We start from the raw sequence: 24,776 nt of genomic DNA, 5'->3' as shown, positions 1-24,776 counted from the left end.
AGGAGGAGTGGGAACAATTACTCCAATAATTCAGACCTGGATGTTAAAACACTCACAACACAACCCCGAGGTTTACCTAAATTATCTGGGTAATTGCCTCCATTTTCAGCTTGGATTTGGGTTCTGTAAATCCTGGGGCTTCAGAATGATAAATAAGGAGACTCTCATTTAGGCCAAAGCTGAGAGGGAGACAAAGCATCATTATGAGGGACACAGAAGGGGGAGCCCCGAGCTTTGTGATTAAGTCGTGAGTGGATGTGGACACTTGGGCACATCAATTCAGTTCTCCAAGCCTCAGTTTCCTCCATCAAGGATTAGACTTGATGCTGACCCTCAGAGGCACAGCTGTTGTCTAGAATAAGGAAGGGAGGGAGGGAGGAAGGAAGGAAGGAAGGAGGGGGGGAGGGAGGGAAGAAAGGAAGGAAGGAAGGAAGGAGGGAAAGGAGAGAGGGAAGGAGGGAGGAAGAAAAAGAGAGAGAAAAGAAAAAAAATTGTGTGGCCTCTTTTGTGCGCGCTGAATTGCTACAAGCATTAGGAAGGAGCAAACATGACCTCATGTCTCCTCCATTGAGCCCAAAGAAAAGGAAATCACAAAAAAAGTCATTCATGGAAAGCCTCCGCTTTTGTGTGATGGCTTTAGACATTCTGCTTTGACTTCACTGAGAGCAGATTCTAACACAAAGCCGATTTCACCCTGAGTTTGCTGACGCCATCGCCGCTCACGCTCCTTTGACTCCCACAGTCTGTTATTTTTAACCTTTGGTGGAGCCATCTCAGACTGAACCTGCCTACATCTCGCGGCCAGCGCCTTTTCTCCCAGATCCTGTGCTCATGCCCGGGGGAGGCCACCTTTTGTGAGTGAACGGCTATTTTACTGAGGATCTACTGAATGCTAGATGTCCTCCTGTGCCAGGCCTCATTTCCGTTCCAAAGCAATTTTTTAATTTTTATTATTAGCCTCACTGAACCCATTCAGAGTCCAGGCTTCAAGCGACTGAGCCCTGGTCTGCATCTTTTTGTTCCCTCTCAACGTCACAGAAACTGGACTTCAGGCTTTCCCTGGATTTGTAGCAGTTTTTCCCTTTTGAAAAATGGGTGTGCTGGGGCCGGCCTGGTGGCGTAGTGGTTAAGTTCACGTGCTCTGCTTCGGTGGCCCAAGGTTCACCGGTTAGGATCCCAGGCGCAGACCTACGTACCACTCGTTAAGCCATGCTGTGGCGGCGTCCCACATACAAAATAGAGGAAGACAGGCACAGATGTTAGCTCAGGGCCACGCTTCCTCACCAAGAAAAACAAAACAAAACAAAACAGGATGTAGTAGCCACCCCTTCCTTTAGTCACGGAGACAGTAAACTTTTTCTGCAAAAGGTCAGATAATCAATATTTCTGAATTGACAGGTCATATAGGCTCTGCTGAAACGACTCACTCGGGCATTGTAGAGAGAAAACGGCCGTAGATAAAAATGAAAATGATGGGTGTGGCTGGATTCCAATAAAACTTTATTTATGAACACTAAAATTTGAATATCAAGTCACTTTCACATGTCGTTAAGTATTCTTCTTTTGATTTTTTTTCAAACCGTTTAAAAATATAAAAACCTGTCCTAGCTTACAGGCCACTTGAAAACAGGTGGCAGGATGGACTTCGCCTGCTGGCTGTAGGTTGTTGACACTGTTGACTCCTGCTTTCTAGACCATGGAAGCCTTGACGGACATCAGAGGAAGCCTGCAGTGACAAGTAGAAAATGTCCCAATTGCCCTAATAGTTTCAAGCAGGTGAAACTCAGCTAAAAAAAGCTTTGAAGGCAGCTTCATCAATAGCACGTAATCATACAAGAAGACTTTACAAGTTGTCTATGGTTTGTAAGGCCTCCTCCAAACAGTGAATAAGACCAACATGCTCCCTATACACTCCCTTAGTGGAGACAAGTACTAAACATCTCATTACACAATTCATTATCTAACTGCAATTGCTTTCTGCTCCATGGGAGGGGTATTAGAGGCTCTGAGAACCTGTAACCGGAGGGACCTAATCCGGTCTGGGAGGTCAGAAAAGGCTTAATGGAGGAAGCAGCATTGATATCGGTGTTGAAATGAAACCAAGGAGAAAGATGGCGAAGGGATTCAGGCTAAGGCAGTGGTTCTCAACCAGGGGTGATATGACCCCCTGGTCCCCCAGGACACTTAGCAATGTCTGGAGACATTGTCACAACTGAAGGAGGAGGTGCTGTTGGCATCCAGTGGGTAGAGGCCAGGGATGCTGTTAAACACCCTACAGCGCACAGGACAGCCCCCGCCACAGAGAATTATCCAGTTCAAAATGTCAGTAGTGCCAAGGATGGAAAACTTTGGGCTGAGGGAACAGCATATGCAAAGAGCTTGAATCGGGTGGAAGGAGTATGACGTCTTGGCCAAAATAGTTTGATTTTAAAGACTAGGGCAAGGCACAGGCGGAGAGGCAGGTGGGGGTAGACCAGGCACGCCTCTGGAGGCCGTGGAAGGATTAGACTTGATGCTATGGGCCAGGCCGTGGGAGACATTGCAAGATGAGGCTGACGACGGTCGTGGGATCCGTCCTGCTGCAGTATGATGGATGGATTGGAAGGGAGGCAGGCGGGAGTGGATTTGGGGAGCCCCATAAGAACAGAATTTCCGCAGGTGAGAAAGGATGGGAGCGGCAGCTGGGACTGGCATAGTCATTTGGGACTGCTGTCAGTAAGTGTGTGACTAGGGGGGCAGCTTCTAAAGAGGACGCCTAGCTGGAAGACCAGCCACATCACATTCACCTTGGAGCCTCTGAAACCCGTACCCAGAATCCCCACTCAACAAATGTTGGTTTATTGCACTATTGGTTTAAAAACAATATTCCAGAACATTCAAGAATAAGGAGAAGCTACCTAAATAAACTCTACTTTTGTCTGAATTTAGTCACATCATTCCAAAAGGAGGAGATAATGGTAACTATTGATGGGGCAGGTGCTTTGTAAGTGTAAGTAAGCACCTCAGACTGCAGGCATCATTATTCCATTTTCACTTTGGGAGGAATTGGAACCAGAAAAGTTAAGCCACCTGGCTAAAAGGCACCCAAGCCAGTAAATGACAAAGCCAGAATTCCAGCCCCTCTTCTCTTCCTCCAAATTCCAGCTCTTTCCTCAGACACCTTGTTCCCTCTGTATCTTACTTTCAGAGAATGGGCGTGAAACTTGCTTCACTGGAATGCAAATCTCATGAGAACAGAGACTGTGTCTCAGCCGCGATTATTTGCTGAATGAATGAATGATGAGTGAGTGAGCGACCCTCAGCCTCCTGGAACTCTTGGAACAGCTCCATGCACTTCCCCACAGTGCCAGCAGATGGCAGCAAAGGAACGGCCATGCAAAGATGTGCGCGGAAGGTTGAAAAGCGTCTTTTACTCCTCTATCCTCCCTTCCCTGAGCTCTGCAGAACAGGTAGCTTGAATTTTTTTTTCCCCGGGAGGAGCCAAGAGGTAGTATTGATTGACTTCCTGTTTGAGCTGTCTCATCTCAAGTCTCTGCTCCAGCTCAGAGACCAGGAAGTATCAAGAAATGGGGGGAAATAACACCAGGAAGACTTCCATGTCAAATAAAACTTGCACCGAAATGGCCTGTTTACCAACAAATAGAGGAAAAAAGTACCGTGTCCTCAGCTCCCTGAGGCTGTCTCCAAACACTGGCCTCACCATCCACTTGCGAAGTGCCTGGGAGAAAGTCTTGGGGGAAAGTGTGGAGTGGAGCAGAGGCTGGTGGGGAATTCGTGGATGTGGGGGCTGAGACGGCGGCGGAGGGGAGAGAAGCAGGTAGCCTCAGCTTACGTTGTTTTGTTTGAAATCCATCTTGCCTTGATGCCAGGAAGAAAATCATCCCTAAGTGGCCAAGTGTGGACCAAAAGGGATTTATTTAGTCAGGACTCGGGGTGATGAGGGGCTTCCCCTGGCATCCTGTTTTATCGGAGGAGAGGAAAGAGGAACCATTCCCTCTCCCCTGGAACATTCTGCCATATATGGGATGTTTCCTTAAGTGTTCATGAATCTTCATGTGCTGTTAGTGTGTTTGCCTGAATAAAAAGTGACACAAAAGAGGGATGCACGAGAGGAATGTGAGAGATGTTTTAAAAGGTACCCGATCTAACCTCTGCCTTCCAAGGTAATGGATTCCCTGAATATGTTTAGGCTGGACCCACACACACGTTTCCATGTAGGTGCCTACTGTGTTCTAGGCTCTGCTGGGCAGTAAAGAGAAAGGCAATTATCTGCATTAAAAGAGATCCCATGCTTCATCTCATTAACATTTACCCTGAGGAAAAGGCTCAGGTGACCCTTGGACCCTAAACTTAGCCCTCCAATACGTACACACCTATCTTCCCAAATTCAGGCCCCTGATTCCACCAGGTATGGCTTAATGAAAAACCTAAGCCCTTTGGAGGAGCCAAGCAAAGAGGAAACCTGCCCATATTACCATGATGTGTGTGGCTAGTGGGGGGGTGTAGAGGCCAGGGAACCCCCAACCTGGACCCCAATAGTCTCTCCACAAAGGGGATTCCCCCGCGGCTCCCGTCTCCCTAGATCTTGAGATGGGAGGAATGTAGTAAAAAGTAAATTTCTTTTATGAAAAGTGGTTTCCTTTTATTACCTGCCAGAGCGAGTGGAGGCGAACCTAGCAACAGGAAATTAGCACAGAATTCATAGGGAGTGATAATGGCTGTTCAAAATCATTTGGCTACGTTAATACCATTAATTAATCAACTAATTAGACAATGCCTGAGGCCTTGGGGGTCTGGAGGCTTAGAGTCAAAATAAGCAAGAAAATAGTGTCCTTCCGGAAGGTGAGAGAGGTGGAGATGGAGAGAGCTAGTCCCTAAAGCTAAATGCGACCTGGCCAAGACAAGAGTCCCCAGGGGCCATTTCTTTTTGTCCTCAGAGCAGTGAGTGGGTCTTAATTTGGTTGGGCTCACACATCTCTGAGGATCTGAGAAAAATTGTAGGGTTCTGCCCCAAATCTGCATATATGCACAGTAACAAACTTTTGTATGTGATGTCTGGGGATTCGCTGAAGCCATGAGCTCTGACCTCTGGTGAAGTGCCCCCACCCTAGAGGATGCCCAATTAGCTAAAAGGTGCGGGCCTTCGGGAGAGTGGGCGCCAGAGGTTAGGCCGCGTGTTAACTGGGGTGATGGGTACACCATGCGACAGACACACTATTAGCACTGGCTCCGTAACAGGCTCACACTTGAGCTCTATGCCCGGATTAGGAGGATTGGGGGGTGGGGGCGACTAAAGTAACGACAGGAGATGGCTGGGGCTCCCCTGGGGCTACTGCGAAAGTGAGGGGCGCCTGGTTTTGGCACAAAGAAAAAAAGTTCCTCCAAAGATGTCCGCGCTGGGGACTGGGGTGGACGGCAACACGCAAAAGTGGCAGGAAGGAAGTTCGCGTGCGAGTGTCAGTTCTGCGCCTGGGATGACCTTGAAGGGGCAGGGGCGCACCCTCCCGGGCCCGCGCGCCGGCGGGAAAGCGCCTAGGCGAGGGTTGGCTGGAGCGGGCCTGGGGAAGCAATCCTCTCCTCCGGTGCGATTCCTCGACCCGAAACCAGAGCCCGGGTCATTAGCGGGAAAGCGAAGTGGCGCAAGGGATCGCATTTCAAAAGCTGAAATAGACCGGCTGACTGGGATCATTGGACTGGGGTTAGGGTACGGGAAGAGCCGGAAGGTTTGGACGGTACCAATGTCCCCTCACTAACCCCCCACTGCTCCGCATTCCAAGTAACGCACCGAAGCTGCGCCATCCAAGACGCCAAGGCTGCCTGACCTCATCGCAGCCGCGGGGCAGACAGCGCCTTGGCGTCTTGGGCGCAGAGGAGAAGGGTCCCTACTCCCTACCCGAGCATTTTGTTCGGCCTGCAGCCAAACCCGGGCCTTGGCTCTCTAGGTGCGTGGGGTCTTCAGGTGCCTAGGCTGCGGGAACCTGTCTGCTGTCACATAACCAGGCACCCCTTTTCCTATGCCCTCTGCATCCCTTCTCCCGCTTCTGGGTAGAATCTCTCCCCACTAGCCAAGCCTTCGGCTCCCTGCTGAGGTCAAAGAGTTGAGAGTAAGCAGGCAGGAAGAATTAAATTTACTCAGGTTCCTGGAAGCTGGGCAGGTCGAACTAGGAACGAACAAACGGTCCTTGTGCCGGCAGAGTCCCCACCTGCAGTCCTCGGCCTTCGCGCCGAGGCAGATGGAGCACAGCAAATGCTAGGGACGCGGGGAAAAAAGCCTGAGACACCCAGAGCCCGAGGCTCGCTCTCCGACCTTGACCCCGGAGGAGAAACTCCGGAGTTAGTGTGGTCGCCCTGCGCGCCCTGGCGCGCACGCCGGCGCTGTGCTAATTCCCTCTCCTTCGCGACTCAGACCCCGACGGGAACGCGGGTTCTGCTTCAGTGCCCGCCGCAGGCATTTTAAATGGGGTTTTGTCCCCAGCCCACCTCTCGCTTCATCTGCCTGGGAACAAAGGCCCCAAGCTTGCGGTCTTCGCCCCGACGGGTCCTTCGGGGCACCGGAGAGACACTGCACTACAGATATCCGAAGAAATGACAATGTTCTCGTAGGAGAACAAGCGCGTGGGACACACACCAAAATCCGGAACACGCCCATAGATTTCTCTACATCCGGGACATATGTACCGCAGGTATGTATACCTCCACCTGAATTAGTGGAATAATGATTAAAGTGGATTCTGGAGCCCATTTCGGTTCGAATTCTAGCTCCAGTTTCTCGGGTGATCTTGGGTAAGTGATTTAACCGTTCTGTGCCTCAGTTTCCTCCTTTGTAAAACAGCCATAAAAATCGTGCACACCTGATAGGGTTAATGGTGAGGATGAAAAAAGATCAGTTTTGGGGGGGCTTAACCGAGTCCCTGGAACGTGCACGTGCCCCTTCTATGCCAGCTATTTTATTATTGTTGTTCCGTGTACTTTGAGCGCCCACATCTGCAACATATACATCTTGATTATACGCATCTTGATTATAAAACAACCAAATGCTTGTACATCCGGAACTGTCTTGAGCGTGAACTTCTAAATACAAATCGGAAGAGACGTCTACAGATGGAGCAGGCACAAGTGTACGCACACACGCGCATCTACTCCTAACACCGGTAGTTCCTGGCCCCAGGGCGCAAACACCCAAAGAGCTCCCCATAGGTACGAACATCCACAGCTATGGATATAAGAGCCCAGGTTTCGGCTCAAGGCCTCGCATCTACCCCCCGACAGCCACTCTCTTGGCTGGTTGCCGGGAGGTCAAATTTGGAAACCAGCGAGGCAGAAAGTGCGCGGACTCGAAGCGTTTCGAGCCTCTTGCAGCGCCCGAAGGCGGCTGCCTGTCTGCTGGCTTAGGGGAAAGGTCAGAACAATGGTTTTCCTTCTTGGGTGGAATTTTTTTAAGGGCCTGCGCGCTGGGAGCTCTCCCCACAAAAAGAGGGTGGGTTCCAGGCCAGCGCAGATCCAGAGGGAGGCACTACACACACACTGACACACGCACGCCCGCGTACGCACACCCCGCTCCTTCGGGGTTGCCGGACCCGGGAGGAGGGAGCGCAGGGTCGTGACCCCTGCCTCCGCCGGAGCGCGCCCTTCGGCCCCTGCAATTAGCGCCGGGAGGTCAGCAGGAACCCGGACGCCTTTACCCGCGGCTCAAAGCACAGCAAAAGGCGACCCCCCCTGCCCCTCCGCCGGTTTCAGACGCCAGGGTTGGAGCCGACCTTCCCAAGGGGCGGGGGCCAGAGGGCTCAGGCCGGCACCCGCATTTGTCACCTTAAATCTACAAATCACGAAGTCGCTCGGCCCTGCAGGCTGCGGTAGCTGACCCCAGCCGGGGCCCTTATGGACTGCTGCTCCCGCGAGCCGCGGCCTTTGTCCTTGTAGACGCGGCCGGTGTAAAAACTGAAAAATCCCAGAGTTGTAAAGTGAGAAAGAGAAAGAGATCCAGGCACAAGGAAGATGCACCCGGGTAGAATTCGAGTTGTGTATATCGGGGAGGGCGGGATCCTTTCTCCCTCCGTCTCTCCATCATGAACTCAGGTTATCCCCTGCCTGGCAGGGTCGGGGGAACTGCTACGGGGAGTTTCTACGTGGAACAGCAAGGCACTTGGCGAGAAAATTGCGAGAGGGTCGCCCCTCACTGAATTTCCTTAGGCTCTTTGGAAACCCAGAGGCGGGAAGGACTGTTTTTCTCATCTGAGGCCCAAACAGGAGTGAAAGTGATATCCAGGAAAGAGACGACGGCTGCTTCTTCCGATCTTGGGGGGATAGAGGGCGGGAGGAGGAAGGGAGAGTAGGCTGGGGTGGCGAGGAGGAGAGGGGGCAAATGTGAAGCGCCCAAGTTCCGGAACCCGGGAGGCGCTGGGGTGCCGAGCAAGCGGCGGCGACCAGGGCGCACTCGTGGGCCAGACAGATAGGTGGCACTCGAAGCCCGGAAAAAAGGCGAAGGCGCCGGCCCCGAGTGGCCTCTGCGGCGGCCGCCGCCACCATAAAGCCCGCGGCGAGATTGCGACCGGCGCCAGGTGAGTAATAGGCTACGAAATCCAGAGAGATTGCGAGCGGTTCACCCCCCGTCCATCAGCGCCACAAGAGTTACTCATTAACATCACTATATACAAATAAGATACACAGGAGATTAAAAAAAAAAAAACGGCAAGCTGTGGGAGAGACTGGACACACGTCTGAGCACTGTCCGAGAATTTGGGGGTGGGTGGGGTGAGGAGGAGGTGAGCAAATCTGGACTGAGAGGGAAAAGCATTCCTTCCTTCTTTGAGGCCGAGGCTGTTTTCTCCCCCACTCGGGAGAGCGCCTCTGGGCACACACAGCCGACTACCACCTTCCAGGGGCGCAGGCACCGCGCGGAATCGTTGGGACAAGAATCGGCCCCAGTGGGCAGCAGCTACTGCGCGTAGGGCGCGCGCCCTGGAAATCTCTGGGCCCTCGGGGGAGCCAGCGCCCCAAAAGTCCCCAGGTCCTCCAAGCCCCCTCTCTGACCCTGGTTGTTTTCCTTCCCACCCCGGGAGACAGCACAGGAGAGGCTATGGTTCTCCCCACGCGCCTGGCTGGAGATAGAAGGGGCTTTGACCCCCTCTCCAAAAGGTCTCGACCTCAATCCCCTTCCAAGTACAGGATTGGGGGGGGGGGCTCTTCCAAGCCGGCCATTCAAGAGGCCCGAAGGTGACAGGGACTTGGGGCCGGGCTGGCGGGCTCCAGGGAAGGGGGAGGGAGGCAGCCGCCAGGCAGGCTCCGGCTGGGTGCTCACGTCATGGCCCCCAGGGCAAGAAAAGGCCTAGAGAATCTTCCTGTACCCCCCCCCGTCCCCCCCTCCACACACACACACACAAACGCACACCTCTGAGGCTAGGCTGGGGGTGGGGAGGCGAGGAGACCGAAAGACTGTCGTGGCCTCTCCATTTTTTATTGAATGTTTCAAAGATAAATTGAACTTCAAAAGGCAACTCCCCAAACAGCCTGGAGGCTGGTTGGAAGGGAGACCTGGAGGAGGGTGTCGGCCTCCTGGGCGACTTTTCCCTTGGAGGGGGTCAAATATGTGCCCCGGAATTACCTATCCCTTGCGGGGAAAGCTTTCCTCCTCCCCCGCGTGCCACAGCTCAGTTTGCGCGGAGCTGGCCGCACTTCGCACGCACAACTCGGGATGGGGCCTCGTCGGGGTGACTTGGGTCAGCCTGGTCCAATCTGAGACACCAGGGACCGCAGGGGGACCTTCAGTTTCGTCCTCTTCTCCTACAACCTGGAGAGTGGCTGCCTTGCCAAGCCGGGTCTGGTCGCCAGGAAAGTCCACTGGCTTTTTTTGCACACTGGTGCAAGGAGATATTTTTCACTTGAATTTCCCAGATCGACGCGAAAATGAAGAGCGAGCCTAAAACGAAAACGTTCGCCGTCCTCGAGCGTATTTTTGGACGGATTCGTGTGGGAAATACTGACTTAGGGAGCGGAGCACTCTTTTTCCATTAAAACTTAAGTATCTGAACTTGCCATTCTATCCAATTCTAATCAGCCCCCGCTCCGTCTCTCGTTTTGCCCCCTAATTTAAAGGAAAAGTAATTTCAGATTGAAGCGGCTCCCTTTGCCCGAGTAAGGGACTTTTGTTTTTAGCTTTGTAACTTGAGTGACATCTCATTTTGGTTCAGTGGGGGCGGTCTTAATGACTTAAAGGCGAAGGGAAGGGGACAGAGGAAGCAAGAAAGACTCTCCACTTTCAGGAAAGTTCCCTAAAGAAAGCACTTAACACGAGGCCCAAAGACATTTCAATAAAAATTTATTGAAATTTCAATGATGTTTTAAAGAGAGGGGGAAAAAATACAGAAAAACCGAAGAACTCAACAATTATAACACAAAATATACCTTCATGAATTTTTGACTTTAAACCATCTCTCAGCACCTGACTTTTGAACTGTGAATCTCTCTCTATAGGCACCAATTCAAAACACCATCAATATTGAAGACAATAGTCAATTCCACTTCACTTTGAAGAAATCAGAGACTAGCAAATGCAAATACAAAAGAAAAATTAGAAAGTCAAACCACAGCCTGTGCAGTCCCCTCCCCCAACCCCCCAAGCAATCTCAGAACCACTCTTAGGGTGTTAATGTTTTAAGGAATTTAAGGTGGGGCTGGGAAGTGGAACCATCTCGCCAATTTTGGGTAAAATCTGCAATAGCACTTTCCCCCACTCTTAGACATCAAAAAAGAAAAAAAAAATTTTTTTGCAGACAACTCTTTTGAAAGGGTGTTGGTGTTGGTGCAGAAAGTGTTTTCTCGTTTTAAAAGCGATCCTGTGACCTTGAAATAAAACTGACTAAAGAAAAACGAGAACGCAAAACCTGACAGCTGCGATCCTATTTACAAAGAGCTATGTACAATGTCAATAAATTAAAGTTTAATTTTCCGAGCATTCATATTTCACCTATTTACAAGAGTTATCAAATAATTACATAAATACTTTGTCTAATAGTCTCGCTTCTTCTTTATTATTTTTTTTAAAACCTTGTTATTGCATATACGTACAGGAAAGAGAAAGAACTGGCAAAGAGGGACATGAAACCTGCTACACAGCTTAGATAAAATAAATTCATTTTCTGTGTTTCCCCCACTCCTTCCCTTTAAATCCTCGCCCTTGGGGTTGCCGATGCGAGGGGAGAGAATCTGAGGGTAGACAATCTGGGAAAGGGTATGGGGTCATGTTCTTTTCTCTCTAAAAGCAAGCATTCAAAATAAAAACCACGAATACATTACTGTGGAGCATGCAAGAGACCTATAGCGGCTCTTAAAACATCACAAGAATATTAAAAAGACACATTTCCTTAATAGAGACTAAACAAGGATGGCAGCCTCCCTCCCCGAACACTGCTGCTCGGTAATTTATTTAGAACTGATACAGGCAAGTCACTAGAAAGTTTTATTCTTCACAAACAGAATCATGTTAATGTATTCATTTGTCCCCCGGTATTTTTTTTTAAATTTTGTTTTTGTTTCCACTTGATACAGTGAAGGAAAAAATATATAAATCTGCGCTGGGGTGGGGGGTGCGGGGGAGCCTTTCCACACCTCCCCTTCTGGTGGGCCTGGCTAGGTTTTTCTTTCTTCTAGCCACAGCTCTGAGACCAGCCTCCCTGGAGGTGCTCTGGACATAAATGCTTTAACTCCCACCCCCAAGAGCTCAATGCAACAGACGGTTCTGAGCCCCAGAATTGGAGCCAGATCCCGGATATATAAACCACGCCAAGAAGACAGGGCCTGTTTCTAGCACATTCTCTCGAGGGAGTCCGGCACCCCGTCCCAGACAGGACCCCACAAAGAAGGGCTGCACCGCCCACCGCACGCCGTGGTTTATCTTACATCCAACAAAGTGCACTGCAGACTGGACTGGAATGAAGAGACTTTTGGGGGAGGGGTTACGGGGAGGCGCTGCGGGACCGGTCCGGCTTGGCTTCCAAGCCACTGACCAAGCGCTGGATGCTCTGCAGTTCGCTGGTGGCCGCCTCCTTCTCCGGGCAGAGTTTGGGCGACAAGGACACGGAGCTGGAGGAGAGCGTGGAGGAGCGGCTGTTGAGTTCCGAGCCCGAGTCCACGGCCACCGAGGCCGGGCTGGCGGCCAGGGCGGCGGCTTTGCCGTCCAGGGGCCCCGCGGCCGCCGCCATGGAGGGCACGGCGGTGCTGAGCAGGCTGCTGCTGTCCGGGACCGGCACGGGGATGGAGTAGGGGCTGTAGCGCAGGCGCGGGCGCATGGTGTTCAGGTTGAGGAAGGGGTGGCGGTGCACGGAGCTGGAGGCCGCCGCGGAGGAGGCGGCCGCCGCCGCGGCCATGTACGTGTAGGGGTAGGGGAACAGGCTTCCGAAAGGCGACATGGCCAGGCCCTGGGGAAGGAAGAGAAAGGCAGGCAGCGAGTCAGCCGAGGAGGGGCTGAGCGTGGAGAGGAGCCCACCTCCTCTATCCCGCCCCCCCCCAACCTGGGGCAAGTCATTAATCTCTCTTGCGGGCGGGGTGGGGGTGGGGGGTGGAGAAGGACACTCAGACTTCTTTCTCTAGGTCCAAATCTTACCTGTCACCCTAGACCAGGGTACATCACTGCCCCAGCGTTCTTATATGAAAGAACCAGGGAAATAGTAAATAATTGATATACCGATTGGGGACTTGATGGCTATTAAACGAGCTAATGCCTGCAATATGCGACACAGGGCGCCTGGCCAATGGGACTGTCAGAAATTCTCCCATCGGGATCAGTTGCTGCACCTGTTAAATGGGCTACGGAGACAGCCTACCCCACAAAGGTAGCTGGGTGAAAACCAGAGGGTCTACATTATTGGGCATACATTTCTTTCATTCTTGTTACCACCCTCCCACTCCAATCCTACAAGTTTCTCAAATGAAAAAAATCCAGGGAAGATCTTAAGCAAAAGGAAATTGGCCTGGGGGATAGGTGGGGGTGGAGGGGAGGGGGAAGAAGGGGGTTGCTATAAACAGAGACAAAAAAGTCACCTAGCCTGATATGCTGGTGTTACAGGTGGAGAAACTGAGGTAGGCACAGGGGTGCAGGAAGTCACTCAGCTAGCAAGTGGGAGAACAGGATTTAAAATCCAGGGACCCTGGCCTGGGCCACTTCTCTCTCGTCCCCTGCCTTGTGTGCCATTAGTATTTGTTTGCCAGGGAGCCCCTCCCCCACCTATCACCTGCCTACCTATGCTGGGTTCTCCAGGAGGGGCTGGCAGAGGAGAAAGGCAGAATTGAGAAAGGCCAGGCGCCAATGCTTTCTCAGTTCCCTCCTCTTCCCAAAGGGGGAGGCCAGTCCTGCCTCTTGGCTCAGGGAAGGGAGACGAATGTGCTCAGACAAAACATCAGGCAAGAGCGTGCAGAACACCCTCTAGAACCTTCTCGGTGGGTTCAGAGCATTTCCAGCGGCCTGAGACTTCTCCCCAGCCGCCCCGTGCCCCAGCACGGCTGTCTGAACCATACACAGGCCGCCAAGGCCTGCCACAGTTCCAGCCTGTCCCTCTCCTCTGACATTTCCCACGCGTGCACAGACCATTAACCCTTTGGAGAACAGGCTGGCCTGCCTGGGGTGGGGGGAGGGGAGAAACTTCAAATCCAGAGGAAAGGCTGCAAGACTCAAGACTCAGTTCCCACCCAGGGAGTCACCTCCTCTCCCCGGGCCTCAGTCTCCCCCTTGTCTAAGTCCTGGGGAAGGGTTGGCCATGAGATATTTCAGCTCTGAAGCTAAAATCATAGACGCAGGAAAGGGCCTGGGGTGGAGTCTCTGCTCCACCACTTACCGGCTGTGTGACCTTGGATAAGTTACTCAACATTCCGGGGCCTCTGCCCCTTCATCTACAAAGTGGAAGTGATAACAGTGCCACAGAAGTCAGAACAGATCAAGTCCTTAGAAGAGAGCCTGTATCAGTATTACCACCTACCTACTCTGCTAAAAACAGCCTTAAACTTAGGGGAAAGAAATTATTATTATTTCAAGCTACTAGGGGAGGGGGACTGGGCGAGGGTCTGGTATCAAAGGGCGGAGAAAGGAGAAGGAGTGGAGGGAGGAGGGGCTGCAGAGGAGGCAGGGGAAGAGGATACATACCTGAGAGGCCAGGACGTGCTGCTGGAGGTGAAAGGGCAGGGTGGCCGCCGACGCGCCCGACAGTCCCTGCGCCGCGGCGGCCGAGGCCATGGCCGTGGAGTCCAGGCCCGAGACGCCGGTGGAGGCCCCGGACACGGTGGCCAGCAAGGGCCCCATGCCGGCGGCCATGCTGGAGAAGGCGCCCCCCATGGCGAACTGGCCGGGGTGCAGGAAGAGCGGGTGCCCGTTGAAGAACTGCTGGCCGGCCAGGCCGGGGGCGAAGCCGAGGCCGGGCAGGGGGCCCTGGCCCAGGTGCGCGGCGGCCGCGTCCGTCTGCACGCTGAGCGGCGCGAAGGCCTCCTTGGCGGGCAGCGCGCGCGCCTCCTCGGCCTTGGACGTGGCCGCGGCCTCGCGGCCCGGGCTGCGGCGCTCCTCGGCGCCCAGGCCGCGCGTGCTGGACGAGATGGTGGCCGGGCTGTGGCGCGAGTCGGGCGACGCCTTGCCCAGCCGCCCGCTGTCCCGGGGCCGGCCGCCGGGCTCGGCCGCGAAGAGGTGCGCCTTGACCGCGGGGCTGCCCTTGTCGCGGCTCGGCTCCTCCGACGTGGTGGTGGAGATCTTGGCCGCGTCGCAGGCCTCGGGGCCGTGCTCCTCCTTGCTCTCGGCCTCGGCGTCGCTCTCCCCCTCGCTGGGACACAGATCTACCGCAGGCGGGGAACAGAAGCCAGGCGGAAGGGCGTTAGCTTCAGTCTGGGCCGGTGGAATTCCAGTTCCCCGGTGTCAATCCCAGCTCGGCCACTGACTAGCTGTGTAACCCCTGGCAAGCCCCTTAACCTCTCTGTGCCTCAGTTTTCTCATCTGCAAAATGGGAGCGAAGACACCTCACCAACTTTGCTGGAAGGATTCAATAAAATAATGAATTTAAAGTGTTTAGATAAGGGCTGAATCCCTTCCCCACCCCTCCCCCAAATCGGTAACTTTTTGTTACAATGAATTTTACTATTTTTCGCAAACATCCATTGAGCTCCTACTGTGTCAGACGAAGCCTTTACTCTCCTTTTCCCATTCGGTGGCAAATTTGCTTTTTTAAAGTAAAAACTAATTAACACTGAAACTCACTGCGGGAACACCTTACAGTCACTACCAGTCTTTGTTCAGTGAGTGATGGAGATCAGCACTTTCCAGATTTGTTTGGAAAGAATTCTGACATCTGAATTGGCGGTGGCAGAAATGAACACCCCTCCCCCAGCACACACCCCCAGCTGATCCCTCTCTGTGCCGTCCCGCAGCCAGAGATGGGCTATGGGCAGCCCACTCAGGGCCCCAAGACAATCGCAGATTCACTTTTGCTTTCCCTACCACACCCTCTGTGGGTGTCCTACCAGAAAAAAGGAAAAAGGAATCCCATTTTATGTTTAAAGCTTAAATGGATTGACGACATAAAGGACTTTCATTTTATTTCACTTAAAGAACAGGTTTCTTCCCGTTCAGAGAGAGTGTGTCTTTCCAAATAAATAGTTCTTGCTCTTTAAACACAGGAAACTTGGGATTTGAACCATCTCCTCCCCTCGCACACCCCTACCCTCCCCAACTCAGATCCCCAGAGCTCCATCTCCTATCACAGGTCTAATTGTTGCTCTATTGCTGGATGTTTTCTCAGCTACCGTCCCTGCTCCAGGTGGCAGAGAATCCCTGGCCTCATTTTAACTAGAGTTCAAAGATGGCAAGGAGTCAGCAGTTGCTTGTTGGAGAGAATGGAGGGAGGGAGAGAGAGAGAAATGCACCAGGCAGCTTTGCAAAGCTACCCCCACCAACAGGGAATATACAAACAGACATTCCCCCTCCTCCCAGCCAAATCAAGGTTTGGGGTAAGGGATCCTGAGTTCTCCTTTAGGCTAGCTGAGGGAGGAAGACACACCTGATCACCCTTTTTGAACTTTGGCGCCGTTTACGCACTTCTAGGAGGGTCTGCAGCTTTTGAAGGGCAAGTTCCCTGGTGGGTGCCCTCGCCCCCAACTCTTCCAGGCCTCCAAGACTGGGAGTGGAGAAATCAGAGGTGAGCAGCAGGCTTACCTTTGAGGTTCGATGTCCCCACAGTGGAGACAGCTGGAGATGAGGACTGCGCGAAGCAGTTGAAGGCTGCCTGTTCGCTGGAGGACTCGTCAGAGGTGCCGTTCTCCTTTCTGTGTCTGTCATCGAACACCCTCATGGACTGCAGGGTGAGCTGTTTTCTGTGGCAGAAGCCCACACCCAGCGTTACAGAACGGAACATACATTTCCCTCCTTTGTTTGTCTCGCCCTCTCCAAAGAGGCAGACCCCCACCTCACCCTGTCTACCGCCCACGGACAACACTAATTCTCTGAAATCTGCTTGCCCCCAGGGCAGCCACACAGACCCAAGCATTGTTCTAGACCCTCTAACTGGGCTGAAGAGTATGGCACAGGGCGGGAGGGAGGACGGAAGAAGGCCCCGGTTGCATTTATTCAAGATCAGGGTTTGATTAGGGAAATGGCACTGGCTTGGGCTGTGAAATCTTGTTTCAAAGCAAAAAGCAAGAGGAGAGGTTGGAGCTGGCCAGAGACAGCTGAACAGCGGGCCTTACAGGGGGAGGGGACCTGGAGACCCCAACTGGTGGATGAAAACAGCGTATAGTTCCTGACTTGTTGTTAAGGTTGGGAGGAAGGGGCTATTTCATGGTGCACTTTCCTAAAATCGTTTCACCAACACATTAATGGGAGTAAAAAATATACTTAGATGTTAGAAATTATTTTTAATGCCCCCCCCTCCCCAAGGGGATCAGTTAAAAATTTGGGCTTATTTTCTGGATGTTAGAAATTCTTTGAAAGGGAGGGAGGGGAGAGCTTCTTTCCTATACTATCCAGCTGTCTGCTTAATGCAAAATGATACATATACTCGTGAATGAGGGAGCCATAGATGTCTCAAGGGGCCTCAGTTCTGTCTGATGGTATTTGCAAGATGAGGTTGCAAAAATTCCAGAGCATTTTGTGAATGGTTTAGTCCTTTCCTGGGACCTGCCCAGGATGAACTTAAATTAATTAGGAATTAATAGGCGTCTGTATATAATCTGTTCTCCCCGTGCTTTTCTTCCAGAGACAAATATGGTGTGGCCTCGTTAATTTCCTTTAAGGTACCATGTAGGAGGAAGAAGTACAGTGTAGGGATATTGGCAAGCATGTGGTGGAGGGGGAGTAAATTATTTTCCACCACCCCCCCTTCTCAATATAAGTGCCTGCATTTTACTTTTAACAGTTGAGACTTGGGACCTAGAAAAGTGATTTTCTAAATTATTTGAGAAATAACTAACAACTGTCTCCGCTCACCTTTTTTCTCTCCTGCCATTCCCAGTGTCCCGGAAACCTTTTGCAAAAGGGTTGTTGTCTATTTTTAACTGAGTTATCTGGAGGAGAAGACACAAGCAAGAAAGAGACATTGGCCTCATTTTCCAGAATGTGTGGGGGTGTTTCACCCAACTCGACAATCTTCTAGAAATTTGACTGCCAACAGAAGTCATTTGGATATGCCAAGTTAAAGAGAAAGGGAGATGGGACAATAGCAGAAGTTTGGGGGGTTGGTTTTTCTCTCAGACCATCCCATGTCTTCCTTCTCCCATAGGAGGCCCAAACCAGGAGTTCCAGGCTGAAATTATCCCGCCTAAGAAATGCCTCATTCTTTTCTTTGGGCAGCTGACAGTTTAGGCTTAGAAATGTCAAAGTTGTCAAAAGGGACAACCTGTAGATCTTAAAATTATGCTTTCATTTTGATTTTTTAATACAGTGCAATTAATCATAAAATATATTATGGCATATTTGCTGCCCCCAAACACACACACACACACACACACACACACACACACAGCATACACTCCAACCTTTTCTGGGAATCTAATAAAATGATTTATGGGGTTTCACTACCCTTGTGCCAGACTGGGTTTCATTTTTTGTTGGGTGGGGAGGGGGGTGTTTGAGGAATTACAATATTGACAATTACAGATTTAAAAGGACTGAATGACCACTGGAAACATTTGTTTTCATTTATATGCTCTGCCACTGCCATTAGGTGGAAAAGGCCCATGGCCTCTTTGTCTGATCAAACATGCTACATTTTATTATTACATTAACAATTTAGAGTCACAGGATTCTGGGTCTAGAGGGAGCATACATTTTGCACGCTGGGGAAAAATGCCATAGCACGTCATCTTTCAAATTCCTTCCCTTTGGGGGGAAGATGATATATACAGAGTTCCCTAGAGGTAGGAAAAAGACCCTTTGGTGGGATTCTTGTTCTTAGAATAAATTCCTGTGTGCAAGATTGCAGGGAAAGGTGGTCGTGATGTCTTAGTCTCCAGACCAAGGAAATATACCTGGAACACCCCCATCAGGGGGCCACAGGGGACCCACCCATAGTGACAGCAAATTCAAAATGCAAGTTGTTGCCCCATGAGCTGGACTCTTCCCTGAAGTCCTGGGTTCAGAAGTTGAAGAGTAGGAGTCCTCAGTTGCCCCCTGGATACCCCCATTACTGCCTGCCAACAGCCAAGCTGGGGACTGGAGAATCTGCAGCAAGAGTCACTTTCCCTGTAAGTCTCTGTGCACATGCTCATGACCTTCAGGCCACCATAACTTTACATACCAGGTGCTGCCTGATCTTCCATTTGGGTATATTCCTAATCCCCAGCTTCAGGCCCCAGGGAGAAAAAAATCTTCATATGAAGTGGTGACTTTGGTCACCTCATCTCAAAAGCCTCAGACAACTCGATTAGCGTGACCTGTGATCAGAGAAGGTTTTCCCAACCACACACACACACACACAGACACACACACACACCATAAAAAACACAGCAGCATAAAAGGTAATAAAAACCAGACCAGCTACTCGGGATTTCTGGCTTGGAGAGACAAGCTGGTCTCCAGTGGGATCCTCCTCCCAGGATCCTGAATGGTTTCTGCCTTAAATTTTTAGCTGGTTCTTTCGAACCTGGTTTCTTGATCCTTCTTCCTGAAGAGGAAGAGGATAAACTTTGAAACAAACAGGAGAAAGCCCAGAGTGGGGGGTGGGGTGGGGCTGGTAGCATCAGCAACAGGGGTTACAGGAGCTTCTCACTGGCAAAGTTAGTTTGGCATTTTTGGACTCAACATTGGATTCCCAGCCGGTCGAGTTTTTTGTTTTTTTTCTCCTGCCTCTGCGAGGTGCCAGCGCCCCTTTTCCCCAAAGCTCCACTAAAGGTCACATTAGAAAAGAAAATTCAGACTCAGACTCTCATTCCAATTCTCTTGTAACCTCATCTTCACCCAAAGCAGCTTAAAGGGAAGGAAAACCATCACCACGAAAAAGGAAAGTGCCTTTGGTTACCTTATCGTTTTGGTATGCTGTCACCGCGATGAATTCGGTTTCGGGGAACAAGTATGTCCGAAATGTACTATAAGGAAGTTTCAAGATGTCATTGGCCCTTACGATGTGGAACCGGGGCTGGTATTTGTGCATGGAGTTCAATATAGTCTGCAGGGGCAGGGAGGGGAGACACACATCAAAAAAGGATTCAGCAGGACAAAGGGATCTTAGGACCCCTGCCAGGCTGACATCTACCCCACCGAAGGGTACCAGGCTTGTACCGAGCCCACCTCCTCGGAGTACCTCTTTGGGTACATTCCGCTCCACAGATGTTATCTTCTGGAGAATCCAAATTGCTCCTCAATTTCCAAAGGGTCCCCCCACCCTCACCATCTAAGGTTCATTCGTACCTTGAACCCTAGCCTACCTGAGTACCAAAACTATAATTCCCCTGCCACGTTGCGTGATCACTTGGAAAGGCCAAAGTCTTAAAAGATAGAGAAAAACATGCATTTTAATTTACAAAATGATTCAGTCCTTTAAGCGCCCACTAATTGATGAGCCCAATCCACTTAAAGCCTTGAAAGGCTGAACTCTAGAGAGGAATATTTATGCCTTAATCAAATCAAGGGCTTCAAATGCAATTCCTGCCCGCTGAATATATTTCCGCGCCATTCACGTCTTCCTGGGCCTAATCTTTCTGCCTATTCCTCGCTTATCACTCTGTTTATTTTATTGAAATGTTGAGGAGGGGTGGGGGCAGGGGGCAAAAGGTCTTTTGCTTCACTTTTACAAGCAGTCCAAGTCTTCTGAAAGTTTCTAAGTATTCTCTCCCTTACTCCATAGATACACTCCCTACACACACACGATTTTTATACCGGAGTTCTAAATCTCATTTCTAGTAAACATGTCTTTCACCTAAGCTCGATCCTTTTTTAGTAAAAGAAAACAAAAAATATTTCAAAAGATATCTTCACACCCTTTCACCAACTGGGTCAAGGTTTCGAACCTTAAAACTGTCCCAAGAAATAATATGGCTGGTTTCAAAACAGAAGTATGTTCTCTTAAAACAAACCCTTTATGAACACATAACTTGAACGTTTATTTTATATCTTAACGATGGGTTTCTAGCTTCACTGTCAGGTCAGGCATTTACTAAGATCTGGAATTGACTTAGAACAGGAGGCGGTGAGTTTTCTTGCCCTCCTGTCTTTTAGAACGCCAGGCCTTCCATTATCCGAAAAGAAACACCCCAGAATCCTCTCTCCCACTCTGCTGCAGATCAAACAAGTTTGCTACGCTTAAGGACAGAGACGTCTGAGCAGAAACTCACAATTTTACATGGAATGGGGAAGCACTGCCTTTGCAAGAGTGAAAAAAGAGAAAATTTTACAGAAGGAGCAGTGAAACTTACAAATCCGTGTTTGTCCGAAATGTTGTTGGTGAGTTTCAGTTTGTGGAAAGTGACGACTTTGGACATCCACTGTTCCCCGGTAGCGGGGCTGTCCGGGTGAATATACATTCTCTTTGGCATTTCTGGGTCTGCCTTACCCGCCACCATCCACCGAGAATTGTGAAATTTATATCGACAGTCATCAGCAGCTATAATGTCCATCAATAAAATATATTTGGCCTTTTTATCCAGCCCAGAACATCTTACTTTAAATGGAGGAAACATTCGCCTACAATAGGAGAGAAGAGAAAAGAAAAAAGAAAAAGAAATCACTCAGAATCTTGTGTCTGATTCTCTATTTATCCTACAATATTTAAATCAAATTTAAAACTCCCTATCGTGATTGATGAGTTTATATGTTTCAGAGTAGGGCGACTGGGTACAAAATCCTTTTCTTCCACAACAGAAGGATTAAATATGCTCAATTTCTTTATCTTTCAGTGTCCCAAGAATCAAAACAAGGGCGTGATGACAGTACCTTTCTCTACGTCGTCTAATAATTTCTTTATAATTTTTTCTCCTGTATGATTTTATAGATTGCCCCCTTTATAGAGAAATTCTTGCTATACCTTTTCCTGTGGGTGTCTAGTTCTAAAGAGCTTGGGGTAGGATTTTAGTCTAGTGCGGTGGTGAGTCAAGGCTAGAATTTTCCACCTCTCATTAATGAGAAAATGTGAAACTTATCAAGGAAATAAACATCAAGATGCATCCCTCCCTGCTGTGAAATAGGAATCCTGCTGCTCCAGAAATGAAACTGGACTTCGGTGAGTTCTCAAAACGAATTTTGTACATCCGGGTGGATTCCCAGGCCTGATAACCAATCTGCATAGCTCACTGCTAACCACATTCCCCCTAATGCTCAGGCCAGTCCAGAGTTGCAAGATCGTGCCACCAAATTGCTGTTTATTTCCCAGAAGTATGGCCATTCTGTGCTCTTGACTTAAAAGGAAGCACTTTGCTGTGAAACTGACTAAATGTCTTCTGGGTTTGAGGATTTTATGCCCAACTTTGGCCTCATTTGGCTTGGAAACACACAGAAAGCTGAAGCGATCAAGAGAGGGATTTTATTCTTTCAACTTTATGCCTTGATAGACTTCAATGCCATTTAAAAAAATCAGCGATTTTAAGTGATAGGCAAGTTTCAGCCAGTCAAGGTCCTCCAAACATAATGTAAAATATGGTTGATAATATTCACACATAAAAAAAAAAGCAGTGTGTGTATCCCCACTGGCTCCTTGGGTCTGTAAACATAATCTTCATTATCCAAACGTGCCCGCTGAACTCTCCCCCGGATCATAGGCACGGGAAGCGGTGTGGAGAAACGTACCCAAATGCCCTTCCATTTCTCTCTGACCCTGGCAGGGGCAGACTCCGGCCCCCTCCAGACCCAGAGGCTAGGCTGGAGGGCAGAAAGGGCAAGAGACCGGTTGTCAGGCCTCCCACTACCACACAAACAAAAAGGGCTTTAAGTTTTTCTCTCTGAGAACCAAATGAAACAGACAAAAGCAGCACACCAACAAAGACCTAAGGATGTTCTAGAAAGCTTTCAACAGTGAACTTCCTGCAGTGGAGTGGTTTTCTTTCTTCCTGCAGAGATGTCTGTGCTCCACTGAGAAATTCTAACTATCCTGTAGGAAACCCAGGATGCAGACCTAGGTAGGAAAAACTGCCGGCTGCAGGCGCCCAGGTAAGCTGAAATTCCCTGCCACAGGGGCCGGGCTGGGGAGACTCCATACACTGTTCCAGGGGAGCTAAGTTTTCCTCCAAACCGAAATCACTGGCAAACCGACTGTTCTGGGAGGAGAGAGAGAAAAGGAGGGAAAAAACCTCCAGGAGCTTGGGGGAGGGGGCGCGCGGCTTGCTTACCTTCCCGACTTGGTAATGACCATCTCGGTGCCCCTCTTATGGAACTGATCCCAAAGTTCTTTGGCCTCGAGGTGCACCTTGGGGTCATCCTCCACCTCTTCTTCGGGCTCCATGGTCTTCAGAGGCCTCAAATGCGCCTGGGGGCCCAGGGACGAGAAGGGGATGCCGGTCTCGGCCGCCCCCACCAATTGATCCATGATCGGCTTGGCCAGGGCGCCGGGCAGCGAGAGCGCCGCCGCGCCGTTGGGAGGCAGCGTCAGCGCGGGGAAGAAGGGCGGCTGGTGACCCAGCACCGCGCTCATGGCGAAGTCCGGCGCCCGGTGAGGTAGGAACGGATGGTAGGCCATGCTTGTCCCAGGAATGACCGGATCTCTCATGGAGAGACTCATCCACTGCAGGCGGGGCGCTGGGCTCCAGCCGGGGACAAGTCGGCAGCTGCTGTTTTGTTTTTGTTTTTAACAGCAGCACATAGTTTAAAAAAAAAAATAAAAGGAAAAAAAATAAAAAGCAGAAAAGAAAAAAAAAATCACAACTAAAGCACCTCAAGGGACAGGGCAAAGTGTTCTTTGGGGAGGGGAATGCCGCTTTTAAAGAGGGCAAGGCGAGAAATCAGGAGACATAGTCGCTTGGGTGACTGCCCTTGTGCCTTGCGTGTTTAAAAAGCCGCTCCTGGAAGTCGGTTTCAGAGGCGAAGGGAGCGCACAGGGTCTCCACTCGCGCCCGAGCCCTGCCGCTTAGCTCGAAATAGACACTCCAGCCCTCGGTCCCGGCAATCGCTCCCCAGCCCCCAGTTCTTTGTTGCAAATGCGGGCGCTTCTCCTAGGAGACTTTCCCCTCTTCTTCGCCTTCTTCCCCCGCCCCTATCTCTCCTCCTCTCCCTCTCTCGGAGGAGGCGTCTGCAGTTGCGCTAGACTCGGCTTCCACCGCGAGCGAGAGAGCGGAAAAAGTCTCTCTCCTTTAAAAAAAAAAACAAAAAAAACAAAAAAAAAACCCCTCTGATTTAATCCCTCTGCTACCAGCGCTATCAAAACTTGAACTGCAAACTGGCTTCCGTTCGCCCTCCTCCTCCTTCCTCTGCTCCGAGCCTCCGGAGGGTGTCTGGGTTTCAATCCGAATCTCGCCTGCTCTTCTCCCGCGCCTGTCTTCCTTGTCCTAAAACGTGAGCGAATTCGCTTCCTAAATCTGCGTCCAGACGCGCAGGGCAGGGAGGATTTAGGGGGGAAAAATGGAAAGGAGGGAGAGAGAGAGACGGAGTGGGAGAGGGAGCGCGAGGAGAGGGAGGGAGCGAGAGAAAACGAGCGAGAGCTCCTCGCCACCCTCCTCCGCCTCTAGAATTCCCCGGGCGTCTGCTCGGCGGCTCTAGAAGGTCGGGCTCTGCTGTGGGCTGCGGGGAGCCGGAGGCCTCTTGATTGGCTCTTTGACGCTTTCGGACCAATTGTGTTGCTGCATAGGCGTGGTTTTCACAGGTCGAGTGCTGGGGGATAGAGCCGAGTTATAAAAAGAAGGTGTCGGAAACTGTAACGTCGCAGCGCCGCATCGGTACTACTGCCTGTCCTGTGAATATGTCAACATGATCAGAGGGAGGGCGGGGAGCCACTGGGGAGCGCGCGCACAGAGTCGCCTCTAGGTGGCTTATCGAGAGATCGCAGCAGCCCCAGAGCTCGCTCGCTCTTGCTCAGCCCACGTCTGAAATGCCTCAGTCATCCAGCCCGGGATCGAGGGAGGAGGCTGGGCCAGGGAGGAAAGGGGAGGAGGAGGGAGCGAGCGAGCCGGGCGAGGAAGGCGGAGAGCGCGCCGGGCGCCGGACAGGGGCGCTCGCCTCTCGCGCGCTCGGCTCGCCTCTCCAGCCGCCGCGGCCGTTTCTCTCTCCCGCTCAGGCTCTTACTCCGACCCCGGGCGAGCCAGGCAGGCGGCCGAGCCTCCTGCGAGCTGCCATTTGGCCGCTGGGCGCCACAAAAGCCAGCAGCCGCGGAGAGGCGAGCGCCAAGACTCCCGGCTTG

General features: G+C 51.1%; 1 protein-coding gene across 2 annotated transcripts; it reads right to left on the bottom strand.

The window, feature by feature from the left end:
- Positions 1-10,298: 10,298 nt before the first annotated feature.
- Positions 10,299-24,391, bottom strand: TBX3 (T-box transcription factor 3). Of its 2 annotated transcripts, XM_087424163.1 has the most exons (8): positions 22,777-24,391; positions 20,872-21,139; positions 19,885-19,944; positions 19,479-19,625; positions 17,450-17,526; positions 16,181-16,338; positions 14,132-14,808; positions 10,299-12,413 (listed from the first exon to the last, which is right to left on the bottom strand). In XM_087424163.1, the coding sequence occupies exons 1-8, from the start codon at positions 23,163-23,165 to the stop codon at positions 11,952-11,954; spliced, it is 2,238 nt and encodes a 745-aa protein (XP_087280289.1). In that variant the 5' UTR covers positions 23,166-24,391; the 3' UTR covers positions 10,299-11,951. The 2 variants fall into 2 exon arrangements, with proteins under 2 accessions (XP_087280289.1, XP_087280290.1); XM_087424164.1 differs by lacking the exon at positions 19,885-19,944.
- Between the last annotated feature and the right edge of the window lie 385 nt (positions 24,392-24,776).

Source organism: Ceratotherium simum, chromosome 35 (genome assembly GCF_057802395.1).
Source record: "Ceratotherium simum simum isolate JZ-2026a chromosome 35, ASM5780239v1, whole genome shotgun sequence".
In the NCBI taxonomy this organism is placed as follows: domain Eukaryota; kingdom Metazoa; phylum Chordata; class Mammalia; order Perissodactyla; family Rhinocerotidae; genus Ceratotherium; species Ceratotherium simum.
The sequence above is the reverse complement of the archived record's forward strand: the minus strand, read 5'-3'. Positions and strand labels throughout refer to the sequence as shown.

Coding starts and splice junctions, on each gene's coding strand:
- TBX3 (XM_087424163.1), bottom strand. CDS start 23,165: ATGAGTCTCTCCATGAGAGATCCGGTCATTCCTGGGACAAGCATGGCC. Junction 21,140..22,776: donor GTCATTACCAAGTCGGGAAG/GTAAGCAAGCCG, acceptor CTCCTATTGTAG/GCGAATGTTTCCTCCATTTA. Junction 19,626..19,884: donor ATTATAGTTTTGGTACTCAG/GTAGGCTAGGGT, acceptor CTGCCCCTGCAG/ACTATATTGAACTCCATGCA.